Raw genomic sequence first — 15,763 nt, 5'->3', positions numbered from 1 at the left:
TCAAGCCTTTACTATTATTATTACAGTCTAGTGAGCTAAAAGAGAAGTCAAAACAAAATATCAAGAACTTGATAAAAACTAAAAAGTGATAATGCATTCAAGAGATCAGTATTTAGAATTGTAAAAAAATTGCAACATGCCTCACAATGCTTTAATAGGCTTATTAGTTCAGTGACTCACTAGCAATATTCAGACATTTGTCATTCTGCCTAAATTTAATAATCTTGTTAGAGTGAAGGCACTTAACTTGGGAAGTAGCTAAAGGAATTTAGACCAGAAGTACTATGACAAAAATGCTCAACAATTACTTCCATTGCAAATAGGAGAGAAAGGTAGAATCCAAACAAAAAGAGGTTGGCAGTTTACCAAGGTAATAGATATATCATGTGTGCCAAAGCCACCTTTCATAGCTATCCCTGACAGTATGTCCTAAAGGAGTAGAAGACATTGAAACAAAAAAATGAGGACATAAGGTCATCAGGAAATTCTACTGACTTTGCTCTCGTACTGGCAGAACTTAGGGTACATCTACACTGACGGCAGCAAAGTCGCCGCTGTCAGATTGACCTATCTGGATCAATTGAGCGGTCAGTGAAGATCCGCTCAATCAATCCAGAAGTCGACGCTGTTAATCCACTCCCTCAAGTGGTGTAGCGCTGTGTTGATGGGAACGTGGTTCCTGTTGGTGCAGTGCAGTGAAGACCGCGCATAGCTTAAGTAACTCCCGTCAACTGCCGCCGAATCGCCAGGTAAGTGTAGACCAAGCCTAACACATGCATTCCCAGCCACTAAGAAAAACATCAGGAACAGAAAAGATGAAGTCCCTATGGCTAATCTACCTGAGCATTGAACAGGGTGCTGCAGAAAGAGCTATTTTGAGAACAAGTGCCTATATGATCAGAAAGCCACTGACAGGATCAGAGACAGAAACTGTTAACAGACTACACTGTGACTGTGACTTTGAGCTAAGTTTGTTTTATTTTCACTTGAACTTTTTAAAAAAGGAAGCTGTCACAGTAACTGCTGGAGTCATAGAACACTAAAGCTTCTCACGTAAGAGGGAATGTGTAACTCTGGCCAGGACATGGCACTGAAGCCAGGATAGACAGTTCGATTTCTTGCCAGTATTATTTATCAGACTCTTATTACATTCCTATGCCCATCAGGAGGTTGTTGCAAATGCCCAAGACAAAACACATTCCATCTGTGTCATAGGGGACCAGAGACCTTGAAGTCCTCAGTTAGGCACTTCGCTGCTAGTCTAGTCTATAGGTTCTTAAACCACCCCATCACTGCAGTATTTGAGTGCCAGTAGTGCATTAAGCAATGTGACTGACATCAATCATGTGTGGTTCACTCTCTCTCTCATCCACTCCCAAGGGGCAGAATTGTGTGTGTTGTAGTGTTTTGTTTTGATAGGGCTATAGCTTACTGTTGTTTTTGATGGACATGTTGCTCTGTATTTGTGTTAAAGCCACAGTCCAAAAATTTGGAGCAGAATGTGTGAGTTAGTGAAGGCAGGTTTAAGAAGTGCATATTCCACTTGGAGTGGAAGGTGATAAGGTTGGTTTGTTTGTTTGTTTGTTTGTTTGTTTCCCTCTCCGTTTGTGTGGGAGTTTGTTAAAAAATTTCAGGCTGGCCCCTGAGACTGCTCTGTTTCCTGCACAGTGGAACTTGACCTTTAGGACAGAAACTAGAAAGTTCCATTGAGCATGAGAAGTGGACTCATTGATCCCAGTCTTCATCCCAAAGCTTTAGGTGATATTTTAGATATGCTGAGTCCAGGTCAATGAACACCTTGAAGATAAGGACCAAGAACTTGACTCTGTACTGGGAGCCAGCCAGTGCAGGGAGCAGAGGACAACCCTACCATAACAAAACACTACATAACTGCAAAATAGGGAATAATTAGCTAAGTGGCTGTACTAGTGAAAAGGAACTGGAGATTATAGTGGAACAAAAACTGAATATGTGTCAACAAAGTGTGCAAAGCATGTGGCTGCAAAAAAAAAGCTAATATCATTCTGGGTTAAGTTAACAGGAGTGTCGTATGTAAGACACAGGAGGTAATTGTCCTGCTCTACTTGGCACTGGTGAGGCCTCATTTGGAGTATTGTGTCAAGTTTGGGGCACCACAATCTAGAAAAGAGGTGGACAACCTGGAGAGAATCCAGAAGAGAGCAACAAAAATGATAAAAGGTTTAGAAATCTGATCTGTGAGGAAAGGTTAAAAAACGGGTTATGTTTAGTTTTGAGAAAAGAAGACTTGAAGGGAGACCTGATACAAGTCTTCAAATATGTTAAGGGCTATTATAAAGAGAATGGTGATCAATTGTTCTCCATGTGTACTGAAGGTAGGAGAAGAAGTAATTATCTTAATCTGCAGCAAAATAGGTTTGGGTTATATATTAGGCAAAGCTTTCTAACTATAAGGGTATTTAAGGTCTAGAATAGACTTCCAAGGGAAGTTGTGGAAATTCCATCATTGGATATTTTTAAGAACAGGTTAGAGAACACCTGTTGGGGACAGTCTAGGTATACTTGGTCCTGCCAGCCCTCTGTGCTGAAGTTAGAATACCTCTCAAGGCCCCTTTCATCCCTGCATTTCTATGTGCTTGTGGTAAGACTGTGTTGCTGAGGAGATCTGCTGCATGTACTAGATGGAGTTTCTTAATGGCTGATGGCTTCATGCCTACTCCTCTTCAATACCTCCCTCCCCCGGTCCCATTTTACTGCAACCACTGCTGTCATGCATCTGGCTCCTGGGAGTAACCTCCCTTTGGAGAGACAGCCTTTCTTCCTCATTCCATAAGGCTGTAGAGGAGAGGGCAAGGGAAGGTCAGGAGATATTCTCTCTCCCCATTGGTGTCTATTTCCCGGGGTAGAGGGAGGGAGCACTGGGGTGTCCTTGCTCCGTCTCCATCCCCACCTAAACTGGTGTATGCGTCCATACATTGAAAGGGGTGTCCTTTGAGTTCATTCATGAAGAGACACCAACCCTCTAGATGTAAAACAGACACTTACATCATCCTTTTAATCGCTGAATGAAGTGCAGAAGAGGCAACCTAAGTTGTACCCAAAAGATAAAAGAGCAAAGCAAGATGATGTCAGCATTTTTCTAGTAAAGGAAGAAGCCCTTGTGAGGAAGCAGATTGAGAGAAATGAAAATCACGCTTCTTGATAGGGCCAGCCACAGAAACAGAGACCCCAGCAAAGAGAAGGGGGAACAAGCAAGAAAAATAAACAAGCCCCTAAGGGAGAAAGTGTTATGCACCGTGGATTAAAAATGAATGAGCAAAATCCCAATCAGAAGCATGGCAAATTGGTTGCTGCGAGCCAGCCTGAAACAGCAAACAAAGGGGGGGAGTGAGTGAGGCAGATGGGAGGCAGCGTGGATCAAGTTAAAATGCAAGGCAAAGTGGGAGCTTGGAAGGGCAGACATTCAAGCAAAGGGTCAGCAGCGTTCAAGCAGCAGTGCTGGGCAAGGGGGGGGAAATAAGCTCCATCCGAGCCGGCTGGCTGCGTGCAGGGCGCGCGGAGTGTTTGGAATAATTATTAAAATGAGCATGTGTCTGCGCCATCCTGTGGGTGTGGCGCAGAGCAGAGTGTAAACTCTAGCAGGGCTGGGGCAAACATTGGATTACAGGCAGTGAGGCTGCCCGGCAGAGGAGCGAGGCGGGTTCACGCGATCAAGGCAGCAGCATGGCTTCGTCGCAAGGGAAGAGTGAGCTGAAATTCGCAGACTGGATGGCAACTTTGCCAGAAAGCATCCACAGCCTCCCGCTCACAAACCTAGCGATCCCAGGTACGAGGCAGACGCTAAGCGGGGGGGTTGTCCCCCATTAATTGTATTACATTGAGATATTGACTAGCATTGGCAAAGCAAAGCCTCGCTGGCGGATAAATGGGGCAAGCTCTTGCCTTTCCACTTCTTGCTTCAGTGGGTTGAGGGGTGAAATCTAGACTGTAGCTTTGCTTGCAAGGTGACTGCTTCTCTTTGTGTGAGTGTGGGGTGCTGGGGAGCCTGCTCTGTCCCCTCTCATTTCCCCCTCGCTTCCCTTCTCTACCATTATTTTTCTCCCTCTACCATCGTTTTGCTGCTCAGATCCTTGTCCTCTCTCCACCACGGACATCAGCCTCCTTCGTGTTGACATTGAATTGGACGGATCTGGTGATTTCTTTGCCAGACCCTCCCAGAGTCATTAATATTCTCCTCAGATCTCACTTAAAGAGACAAAGCCCTTGCAAGAAGAGGCGAGGAAAGTTCAGGGGCAACGACAGCGCTAGCAAAGCTCCTTTCCCCCGCTGCCTGACATGTTGGAACTGGGGTGATCTGGTGCAGATGTGCAAGGGAATCAGCTGTTTCATGAAACGCAGAAATGTGTGTGTATGTCTGTGAGTCAGCGAGCATGCAATTGAAGAGAGCTCCAGTGTTCTTCTGTGGGTGATGCTTGTATGAAGCATGGGTAAAGATTCCTGTATGCAGTCTTGTAGCTATGTTGGTCCCAGGAGGTTAGAAAGACAAGGTGGGTGAGGTAATATCTTTTATTGGACCAATTTCAATTTGGTGAGAGAGAGAGAAGCTTCTGAGCTTACACAGAGCTCTTGTCAGGCCCCTTTGACTGAGAGAAAGAAAGACATTGACTGCGGGCTTACAATATTTTTCTGTAAAACACTCACTACGGGTTTGAAGCTCATGCCTCCCAGGGCAGTGGAGAAATTACTTTGCTTTAACTTTTCAAATGATCTCCTGCACAATCTGGAATGCTAAACTTTTTGGAGATCCTTAATGCATTCCCTCCCACCCCTCTTCCCAACAGATCAATAAGTTGTAATTAGCTAGGTATCGTCAGCTTTGAAAACTGAAAGAGAATTTATTTGGAACTATTAAAGCAGCATCATTATTACAGCCTCTCCACTGTCAGAGCAATGTCAAATGCAGAGTATCAATTTCCTGAGAGCACATAAGGGCCTTTAAAGTACATAGGATGATGTGGTGGTTCAAAATCCACAAGAGCTGCTGAGAAGTAATGGGCTGGGCTGTCATTTTATAAGAGCTGTAGTATGAATATGTCACATATGCCTGCTTCTGAATTCCTAGTATTCAGTGAGTGGTTGCCAGACAGAGCAAAGGTAAAAAGCAGAGCAGATATTTGAAAAATGCTAATGTGGTGTCTCAATAATTATGTGATTGAAATGGATTTGTGTGGCAGAGTGTTCTGGGAAAAAGCAATACCACCAAAACAATGACCAAAAACTCTTTGCATTTGGCAAATGCTAACTGAAGTCTATTAAATGCTAATAAGTTAATTGCCCTGTAAGAGTGTTAACAATTTACTGGGCTGTTACATGTTTATTTGCCAGTTGCATCAGTCTAAATTTAAAAACCCTCAATAATCTCTCTCACCCTCCTTCTTCACATTTGAAGCCATTCCTCAAGTACTTGACCAATGGTTAAACTATAGCATTTGAATGCCTGAGGCTACTTGTCTTATTAAAGGGCTGCAAATGTGGGGAATATCTGACAAACTAAATTCGCTGCAGCAGAAGATGATAGTCTGCAGCGGTGTGTCATTTAACACTGTGCTGCTCTTGCTTATATGCGTTTCTAAATAAATGGACTATTTGAGGATAACTTGAGAAATGAGTGCCTTGTGGTTACATGAGTATACGATTTTGTATTTTGACTTGGATGCTTGAAAAACAAATGAGATTAAGCCACTAAGGGGTATTAGAAGTGGTATGCATTTGTTATTGTGTGATATCACATAGATAGATATAGTCTGTATTTGACAGACATTTCAGTGTAACTTATCATGTATCCCTCTCTCTTTATGCAGCATGCAATTAGTTTGCCGTACACAAATATTTGTTCAAAATGAGCTTGTCAGTTTGATTATAATTTTTGCTTCTGTTCTTTGAGATCATGAAAGAATCCCTTCCCCCCAGCTAGTATCCGAACAGGTAAACTTTAAAAACCCACTGCCATTAAAAATGGTGTGTGTGTGTGTGTGCGCGCGCGGAGTGTGCGCGCGCGCGCGGAGTGGGTAAAGATATTAAAAATATATAAAGGTATGTTGGAGTGACTACGTCTAAATATCTTCTTCTGTTAGGCCATGTCTACACTACAAAATTACGTCAACTAATTTACATCAGCATATAGCCACTGCTGCTATTACGTTGTTTGTGTGGGTGTGTGCACTTGTCTCCTTGTGGCAGCAGAGCGTGTCCTCACCAGGAGCGCTTTTATCAATTGTACTGTCAGTGTGGGGCATTGTGGGACAGCTCCTGAAGGCCAGTAGCAGTGGATGTAAGTGTTTACACTGGCACTGCGTTAACAAATTACATCAACCATGACTCTACGCTGCTCGGGGAAGTGGTATTACTAAATCTGTGTAGAGAGGCATTTACGTCAGTGGGAGTCAAACTTAAGTGAGGACACATTCACAGCTAGGTCGACCTAATCGTGTTGTGTAGACTAGGGGTTAGTGCTCTCTAAAGGAGTCCTTCTGATGCCACAATTACATTGTAAATGGACAGACATAAATTCACTGATTTTAAACACAACTAGAGAGAAAAAATAGTGAAAGTTGTAAAGCACTTCACTCTATATAGTACATGAATGATGGTGAACTACTAAAGAGATAAACTAGTGAAGTCAGTGCTACTGTTACATCTTTCTCTTAAGTTATTGTACCTTATTCCATTGCATTGCCTGGATAAGAACATTGGCTGCATAAGATTTATCCGCTGCTATATATGGCTGATTCCAAACAAATACATTTTTTCTTGTATGTGGAGGTAGTTGTGTTACTCGTGCAAAGTGTGTAGTACACACGTTTGCTGGTAAAATGAATTATAAACTCATAGGATTTGACTCTGTCTCACACACAAGATCATTTCCTGATGAAATAATGTTTCTTTGTATAACTTTTCCAGAGTAAAAGGGGCAGTACAAGGGTAAAATGCACGATCACTTAAAATTGTAATAAACTACGGTGTAAAGTAATCTTGTATGCCAGGAATTTCAAAGGAGTTTAAGGGAGCCGGGTGCCCAATTTACATTGAAATTCAGTGGATGGAAATTCATTTCCTTGGGCATACGTCAAAATCCTAGTTTTGACTGTGAGTTATGGTGGCTTTTTTTGTTTTTGTGCATGTATGTGTGTTTGAAAGAGAGAGAGAGAGAATACTGAGTTTTAATATGTGACTTCATTTTCGGTAGCATTTGGAAAACATCTTATGCGAAATGTCAGTCTAGTCCCTGAACTGAACAAGGTAAAGAATGATAGCTCACACTGCCTGATTTGCCGTGATTGTTAGAGCAATTGTCCTCCTCCATCTCCTCTTTCTTCCATCAAAAGATTCTATTTGACAATACATTAAAATGATGCACAAATTGGTGTCGCAGTCTGAAATGCTAATCAGGTTAGTAAACTCGGAACAACCTGATGGTTCTGGGATTAACAAGAAAACTGGTTTGTGGGAAATTTTCTGATATGTCCTTTTGTACTATACTAGGTGCTCTAACACTCTAATGTAAATTATAATGGTTCTTAAGTGTCCCAGTAAACACTTAGGATGAATGTCAACCTTTCTCACCTTACTTTCTGAAAGCACTAAACACCAACTGCTGGTGCTGTGACAGTCATATCATCACTCAAAGGTACTTGAAGCCAGTATAATTGCAATTGTTGTTTGCTAGTGTCCCTCTGTCTTGTGCTTTTGTTTTTAAACATTATAGTAGCTGCTGCTGCTTTACAGTTTGTGCCTCTATTTTTGCTGTATGTATTGCTTGAGAATCTGACTGTCTTCACAATACAAAATGCCTAATGTCTTAGCTTCTGCAGCATTTTTTATTTTGACTGAATATGTCCCATATAAGAAGGTGTTAATATCCAGCTATAGGAATCTATAAAGGACCAATCACTAGGTCATATTGTGCTCATGTTAACAACACAAAATAGTAAGCAAGCCTTTTATAATAGTTTTTGATGTGCAAACAAGCAAAATGTTGTTGTAACAACTTGTCATTATATGCAACACATTAACTTAAAATGTATAGGGACATTTACAGACCAAGTTTTCCTCAAAACACAGGGTATTTTTTTAAAAAGATATTTTTGTGTCAGTTTTGAGCAGATAATCAAATTCATTTATTTCCAAACATATTAAATTATATTTGATGGTCATGAAGGGTACTGGTTGTTTGACTGACATAACTAGAGCCTTAAGATTTAATGGGGGCATCTATGATTAGAAATTTCATGCCATTTTTTAGCAACTGCAGCTGAAACATTGCAGTAAAATACGTGCTAATTTTTCTAATGTAGCTTTGTCCAGAGATCAGATGTAACACAGTCAGTAACAATGCAAGTTTCTTCCCACTGCCCTGCCAACATACCTCAGCACTCTTTAGGGGCAACTATTTCTAGGCATTAAAGGGTGTTTCAGTCTCCATGTATGTTTGAGCTATTGCTGCTTTGCTGAGTCTGCTAACAGTGCTAGTTAGCACCAATATTATTATTAAATATGGGGCAAATTCTATAGTCTGTAATTGAGCAAAATTCTCATTGACTTCCAAAGGAGTTCTTGCTCATTTAAAAACTTCGCACTTAATCCTGCTCTTATTAAAGTTAATGCAAAACTCCCAAGGACTTCATGGCATAAGATCAAGCCCTCCTATAAACCATTAACAATCCCAGAGCACATCCAGTTATCCAAATCTCTAATTCTTAAATGGTGGTTTTAGCTAATGCTATTTTTTTTTTTTTTTTTTGAAGAGCACATTTAGGAAGCCTGGGACATGGCTATGGCCTGGATCCACAAAGGACATAAGCACTGTTACACTCACTGTCTAACTTTTAGGCACCTTGGAAATCACTGGGACAATACTGGGATCCATGAAGCCTGGATTAGGCTCCCTGTACAATGAATGGGGAGAGAGAGGTACCTAAGCATTAAAGGATGTGATCCGCAAAAGCCAGCATGTTAGATAGGGAGCCACCTAAACTAGCTAATGGCAGATGATGATGAAAGGATTGTCCTAAGCCCCACCTTTGTGACAGAGTTCTAGGAGCTGCACCCTGATTGCTGATGGTACTGCAGCAGGAAGAAGGCTGCAGGTTCAGCTGGAGGCAGTTAACCACTTTCTATTGGCGGAGTAGGAGCACCTGGCTGGTAGTCACTGGACTAATGAAGTAATTGAAAGGATATAAATAGAAGGAACAGGAAGCAAGAGGGAGGATCTCAGAAGGTTAACTGTATAAAGGAGAGAAGCTGTGCTGAAAGTGCTTGCTGCAATATGCTTCTGTCATGTTGTTCTGTTTGCAAAAGAACTATGCAAAAAAAAAAAAAAAAAACGTGGTGAAAGGCAAGCAGCTAATGACCATAAGAGGATGGAAACTGGCTAGGTAGCATGGCACACTAGGTAGCTGAGGGAGCACCCTGTGACAAGTGTGGGCTTGTTTAGGGTCTTTAACACTCTTGATTGAGAGAAAATGACCCACGTGAGGTTAGTAGGGTCTGGATGTGAGAGAGAAAATGCCACTCTGGCTAGCTGAGCAACAGTTGAAGATGCAGAAGACCCAGCAGATGGAGTGACGAGCACTTCTGGGTTGGCAGACAGAGTAGCAGTTGAAGCTACCATAGTTTATCAAGGAGCAGTCCTGGATACAGCAGCATCTTCTGCAGTGGTTAGCAAACTCTGGTGAGGAAACTGGAAAAAAGGCAGCAGGCCTACGACTAGGTAAAATGACATAAAGACTTTGATGCCTTTTTGCTGACACTTGAGCAGGTGGCTACCAGTGCTGAATGGGACACGGGGGTTTGGATGCTAGGGCTGGACCCTCATCTGAGCAGCAAAACTCAAGCAGCTTATATGGCACCGAGCAAACAGCAGCCCAGACACTGACACTCTGAAGGCTGCTATTCTGGACAGGGTAGGCCTGTCAGCAGAGAAGTATCACCAGAAATTTAGTGTGGCTATGCGGAACAGCAGGATACGTCCTAGGGTGTTTGCCCAGAAACTGTCTGACTGGACCATTCAGTGGCTGAGGCTAGGTAGGAAGGACATAGAGGCTCTAATGGACTTTATTGTCCTTGAACAAAGAGCTTCCCCGAGACTATGCGAGCCTCAGTTCAGAGGTGTTAGCCAGAATCGTTAGAGGCTGTGGCGAAACTAACGGAGAAGTTTGTGGAAGCAGACTTCCCATGTAGAAATCTCCAACCTCCCCCTTTCCCTCTTCCCCACCACAAGCACAGATGGGGGAAAGCAGGTTGAGGAAACCTCCTTCATAAAATGGTGGGAAGGGGATGTAAGGGGTGAACAAGAATGCCCCAACTGCCCGTACAGCAGTATGTCACCAGTTCAAGGGGCAAAGGACACCCAAAGAGACGGCCCATACGTGAACTCTGGGTGCATGGAGTTCTGTGGGTGGGCAAGAGGAAAAGGCAATTCTGGGATAAGGACTGTTTCCATCAGACTAGCCAGAGAACCACAAGGGGAGTGGTTGACTCAGCAACTGCATGTTCCTAGTCCTAAGCACCTTGGTTAAACTGCATTGGCAACAGAAAGGGGTGATAACCATCCACTGTGTGCATGGGGAAAAGAATACTTACCCTGTGGCTGTCCTTCCATTGGAGGTGGGAGGAAGATTTAAGTGGCAGAGAATGGGTGTAATAAAGTCATTACCTTGTATGGTCATTATAGGAATGGACTGGACTCCACTTCCCTTGAGTAAGAAAGACAAAAGATGGAGGAGGATACTCCAATAAAACAGTCTGAATAAAGTAATTCCAAGTGAAAACCCTCCAGATAGCCCTCCAGGGGTAGTACAAAAGCACCTTAGACTATATTAACAGACACGCTGGAGGACATGGGTGGTTAGTGAGAGAAATTTGAGAAGGGGCAATAGGTTGGTAAATTCTAGAGTAGAGACACTTAAAGAGAAGGAGAGGAGAGGCTTGGCCAACTCCCAGGAGGAACAAGCTATGTGCAAGGCCTGAGAGAGAGGGCATGCTGAAGAGAGGGAAAAGGGTCCTGATAATGAGGCCTTGATGGGTGAACTTACACGGATAGTCCCGAGTCAGGGACAAGATAAGACAAGAGGACCGAGACCAAAGTATTGCAGCTCTGGAGGGGCAATTTACTCTGGTGGTTACAAGCCAGGGGCAAAAGAAAGCAGAGTTAAGGTCTGGGGTGTAACTAGTGCTAACCTATGGGCTGCGACAGAACTGTGGGGGAAACCTCCATCCTTACAGTGTGCTTTTTGTGGATGGAAGGCAGAAGACGCTCACTGGTGGCCCATGGAAGTCTGGTTTGAAAGGGCACAAAAAGCCCCATTAGAACCCCAGCCTCATAAAGAAGGTAAGGCTCAAACAGTGAAGAAGACCCCAGGGAGGCAAGAAAGGATCTGAATTGAACTGGGGGGAAGTATGTGAAGGAGTGCTAGCAGCAGCACCCTGATGGCTCACATTGCTGCAGCAGGAAGAAGGCTGCAGATTCAGCTGTTGGCAGTTAACTGCTTTCTGTTGGGGGATTATGAGCCCTTGGGTGGATAATTACTGAGCTAATGATACAATTGGGAGGATGTAAGTAGAAGGAACCGGAAGCATGAGGGAAGAGTTCAGAAGGTTACCTGTGTGGAAAGTCCCTGCTGCAGTATGCCTGTATCATGTTCAGTTTGCAGAAGGATTGTTCAGTAACAGGTATGTGTGGCGAAAGGCAAACAGCTTGGGTGTGCTGTGACTAGGAGATGATGGAAACTGTCTAGGCAGTACAGCACACCAGATAGCTGAGGGAGCACTTTGTGACAAACTCTGTGAGAGGATATCTTGGAAGTCTAGGCTGCAGGGAGGCACCTACCTCTGCTTATAATCCCCATCTGGGAGCTTCTCTCTTGAAGTCAGGCAGTTTAGGTGCCTAAGTCATTTCTTGTGAGAATGAGTTAATGCCTACTTCACACCACACAAAATAGGTGGAGGAGGTGCTACTGCTGCTCACTTTGTATCTTTTAGGCCAGTGGGTAGAGTAGTTGCCTGGGTTGTGGGTTTAGTTCCTCCTTCCCCTGCTGATGGGGAGAAGGGGTTTAAATCTGGATCTCCCATCTCTGGGGAGAGTGTGGCTCTAGCCACTGAGCTGTGGGACGTTCTGATGTGGGACCTCCCTCAGTCTCCCCTGTTGAAGCTGTTCCACTGTATAGAAAGACTTAATTATTGGGCCAGAGAGAGAGTGAGGGTATGTCTACACTGCGGAGTGAAGTTGATTCATTTTAAATTAACTTTCACCTGCCAAATTTTAGAAGTCGCAGGAGTGTGATCACACCACGCTCATTGCATCGGAGGATTGCGTCCCCACTAGCCGTGCTTGGGTCGACAATCAAACAGTGCACCCTGGGTAGCTATCCCACAGTGCAACGAGTCGCAAAGGCTTTTGGGAAGGTTGTTGTCCTCTCATGATGCAATGTATTCCTCCCCTTCTCCCTTCTTGTCCCAGTCCAAACAAACAGATGATTGTCTTTTTGCGCCATTTTTTCAAACCCTTCACTCTCTGCCGCGCGCACGCCATTGCCTGAGAGGAATGGAGACCGCTCAGCTCTGCACTATTATTGTGAGCATCACAAACACCTCATGACTTATTCTGCAGTATTTTCAGGGCTGTGACAGGAGCCGCAGCACTGAAAATTGCGATGTTAGAGGCTGCCTTGCTACAAGCCATAGAATGAAACAATTCCCGTTTGCTGCAGGTTGTCACACATCTGTAGTCAATGGAGCGCCACTTCTGGTCCCGGGAAACAAGCAGTGACTGATGGGATCACATCGTTATAAAAGTGTGGGATGATGAGCAGTGGCTGCAGAACTTTTGAATGTGAAAGGCCACTTTCTTTGAACTTTGCGGAGAGCTCTCCCCAGCCCTGAAATGCATGAATACTTGCTTGAGACCATCTGTGACAGTGGAGAAGAGAGTGGCCATCACTCTGTGGACGCTAGCAACACCAGATTGCTACCGGTCAGTTGGGAATCGATTCGGAGTTGGTAAATCCACCGTGGGAGCAGCTGTGATACAAGTGTGCCGGGCCATTAATAGACGTCTGCTAAGAAGAGTAGTGACTTTGGGAAACATGGAGGACATAGTGGAATGCTTTTCTGCAATGGGGTTCCCAAACTGTCGGGGACCATGGATGGCACGCACATCCCTATCTTAGCTCCGAACCACCTTGCCACAGAGTACATAAATCGAAAGGGATACTTCTCAATGGTGTTGCAGGCACTTGTGGATCACAGGGGACTCTTCACCGATATAATTTGCCTTTCATATTAGAAGATCCACCCAACTAAAGTTGTAAGTCCTGTTTCCAAAACAACTGTCTTGTTTGGTAGTAAAGGTAGAGTAAAATGAGCTCTGTCCTGGTTTTAAAAGAAGTAATTCAGCTCACTTTCTCTGCCTTTGAGAAGGCCAGAGAAAAGAATACTTTTAGATAACCAATCTAGGTGGTGGTTGTTTCAGTCTTCGTGTCTGCAAACCAATGGCAATAGGTTAAATATTGTACCTATTTATTTAACAATATCAATGTGCCCAATGCTTGTTATCCAGGTCCCAGATACAAATGATATGCAACCAAAGTAAGCTCTCAATACTAAATAATATAAAGCATACCCCTAAGAAATCATGCACTGATTATATACACATTATATAGACCATCAGTGAATGTAATAGTAATTGTATGTAACTCGAGGTATTTCATGTACACACACAATGCAGAGGTGCTAGTCGTGATAAATTAATTTGTCATGTAGTTTTGACCACGTTACCTGAACATTGCTTATTAATCTCTCTCTTGAGTTGCTTCTAATATTCTGAACCTCTGAGCTGCCTTAAAAATAATTTAACACAAAATCTTTCCTCTTCCGCCTCCCTCTCCACCCCCCAGTGTGTAAAGTGGGAGGATCGCTGCCCTAATTTTAGTGTCCTCATGGAAGCCAGCATCTTCAGTGTTGAGGCTCTGATTGTCCAGCACCAGCTGAAGTGGAGTGGGCACTGCGTATGCATGTCTGATGCACGCTTACCAAAACAATTGCTGTATGTCCAATTCACCAAAGGAAATGGGGAGGCCAAAAGAAACACTTTAAAGACAATCTCAAAATAAACATCAAGAGATGTGGTATCAACACCACACACTGAGGAACAGTAGCTCTAGACAAGGCTAACTGGTGAAGACTTGTCAGAGAAGGAACAGGCACTTTTGGGGAAGATCACCTTGCGCCTTCTTGGAGAAAAATGATAGAAAAGAAAGGCTAAACAACTTTCATGCAGCAATTGTGGCCCTACCCTGCCTTCCAACACCATCTGCAATGTCTGCCAATGAGCCTGCGGCTCAGTCACCAACGGACCCATATAAAATAAAACCTGTGAAGGAGATCATCCTTGACCCGAGGGATTGCTGATGACAATATACACAACTAATGGAAAAGAGGGGAGGTAGATAGTTCTAGTGTCCACACTTCAAGAAAGATTTTGAGAAATGAGGTGAATTCAGAGAAGAGCCACAAGAATGATTAAAAGACTGGAAAACGTGTTACAGTGAGAGACCCCAGGATGGCAACTAGTTAGCTTATCAAAGAGAAGATTAAATGGTGTCTTAATCAGTCTATAAATACCAAGGGGAACTGAAATTTGATAATTAAGGGCTCTTCAATGTAGCAGACAAAAGCATAACGAGATCCAATGCTGGAAGCTGAAGCTAGACAAATTCAAATTAGAAATAAGGGATAAATGTAACTAGTTGGGGTAATTAACCACTGGAACAGCTCAACAAAGGCTGTAGTGGATTCTCCATCACTGAAAATTTTTACATTATAATTGAATCTATTTCTAAAAGATATGCTCTAGTTCAAACACAGCAATTGAACTTGAAGCAGCAATTAATTCAGGGAAGTCTCATGGCCTGTTATGCAGGAGGTCAGACTAGATAATTACAATAATTCCTTCTGGCCTTAAAGTCTCTTTCTTTAATGTTGTAACACTTTTATAGCTTTTTATATAAGCTATTTTAGAGTAATTTTGAACATATTTGTTTTGAAGTGTGTGTAAAAGAGAAATTTCATTCTCGTTTTGTGACCTGCTCTTTTTAAATTTCTATGTACAAACATTACGTGTCTAGTTCAGTAGCCATTTCGTTCTGAGAGCTCAGTGCACTTTTGGATGAGACATGCACTGTGTGCTCTCTGTCTGAGATTTAGTTTTTATTCAGAAAATATCTGCTTTCTCATTACTTATGGAGAAACATAAGAAATCTGGTTGCAACTATGGGACTTGGAGTGCAGGGGCACAGGAGGAAAGAGTTGAGAGAAAATAAAGGTTCAGTACACAAAAAAGTAAAGGCTCCTCAATTTCAGAGCTACGTTTGCCACTACTCCAAGTCTTGTACAGTTAGACTTGTGACTTTCACAAGTAGAGAGAAAGAAGTCATTTTTATAAAAACCCTCTAAAATATGTTATGAATGATTTAATAACATAGGAATTAAGGGCTGGAAGGGACATTGAGAGGTCATCTAGACCAGCTTTCTGCACTGAAGCAAGACCAAGTCTATCTAGACTATCCCTGATAGGTGTTTGTCTAACGTGTTCTTCCAAACCTCTTATGAAAGGGATTACACAACCTCCCTTGGAAGCCTATTCCAGTGCTTAACTATCCTTATAATTAGAATGTTTTCCCTAATATCTAACCTAAATCTCTTGCTGCAGATTAAATTGATTACTACT

General features: G+C 43.0%; 1 protein-coding gene across 1 annotated transcript in view; it reads left to right on the top strand.

The window, feature by feature from the left end:
• Window positions 1–3,649: 3,649 nt before the first annotated feature.
• Window positions 3,650–15,763, top strand: part of PLCXD3 (phosphatidylinositol specific phospholipase C X domain containing 3) — a 147,038-nt gene continuing 134,924 nt past the window's right edge. Inside the window, exon 1 of the mRNA XM_067545574.1 lies at window positions 3,650–3,805. Within this exon, the coding sequence (XP_067401675.1) occupies window positions 3,703–3,805 (103 nt within the window). The 5' untranslated portion in view covers window positions 3,650–3,702. The remainder of the gene's footprint in view (window positions 3,806–15,763) is intronic.

The sequence above is a fragment of the Emydura macquarii genome, unplaced genomic scaffold, assembly GCF_026122565.2.
Source record: "Emydura macquarii macquarii isolate MOO-44397 ecotype Brisbane River unplaced genomic scaffold, CSIRO-AGI_Emac_v2 contig_1045, whole genome shotgun sequence".
NCBI lineage: Eukaryota > Metazoa > Chordata > Testudines > Chelidae > Emydura > Emydura macquarii.
The sequence above is the reverse complement of the archived record's forward strand: the minus strand, read 5'-3'. Positions and strand labels throughout refer to the sequence as shown.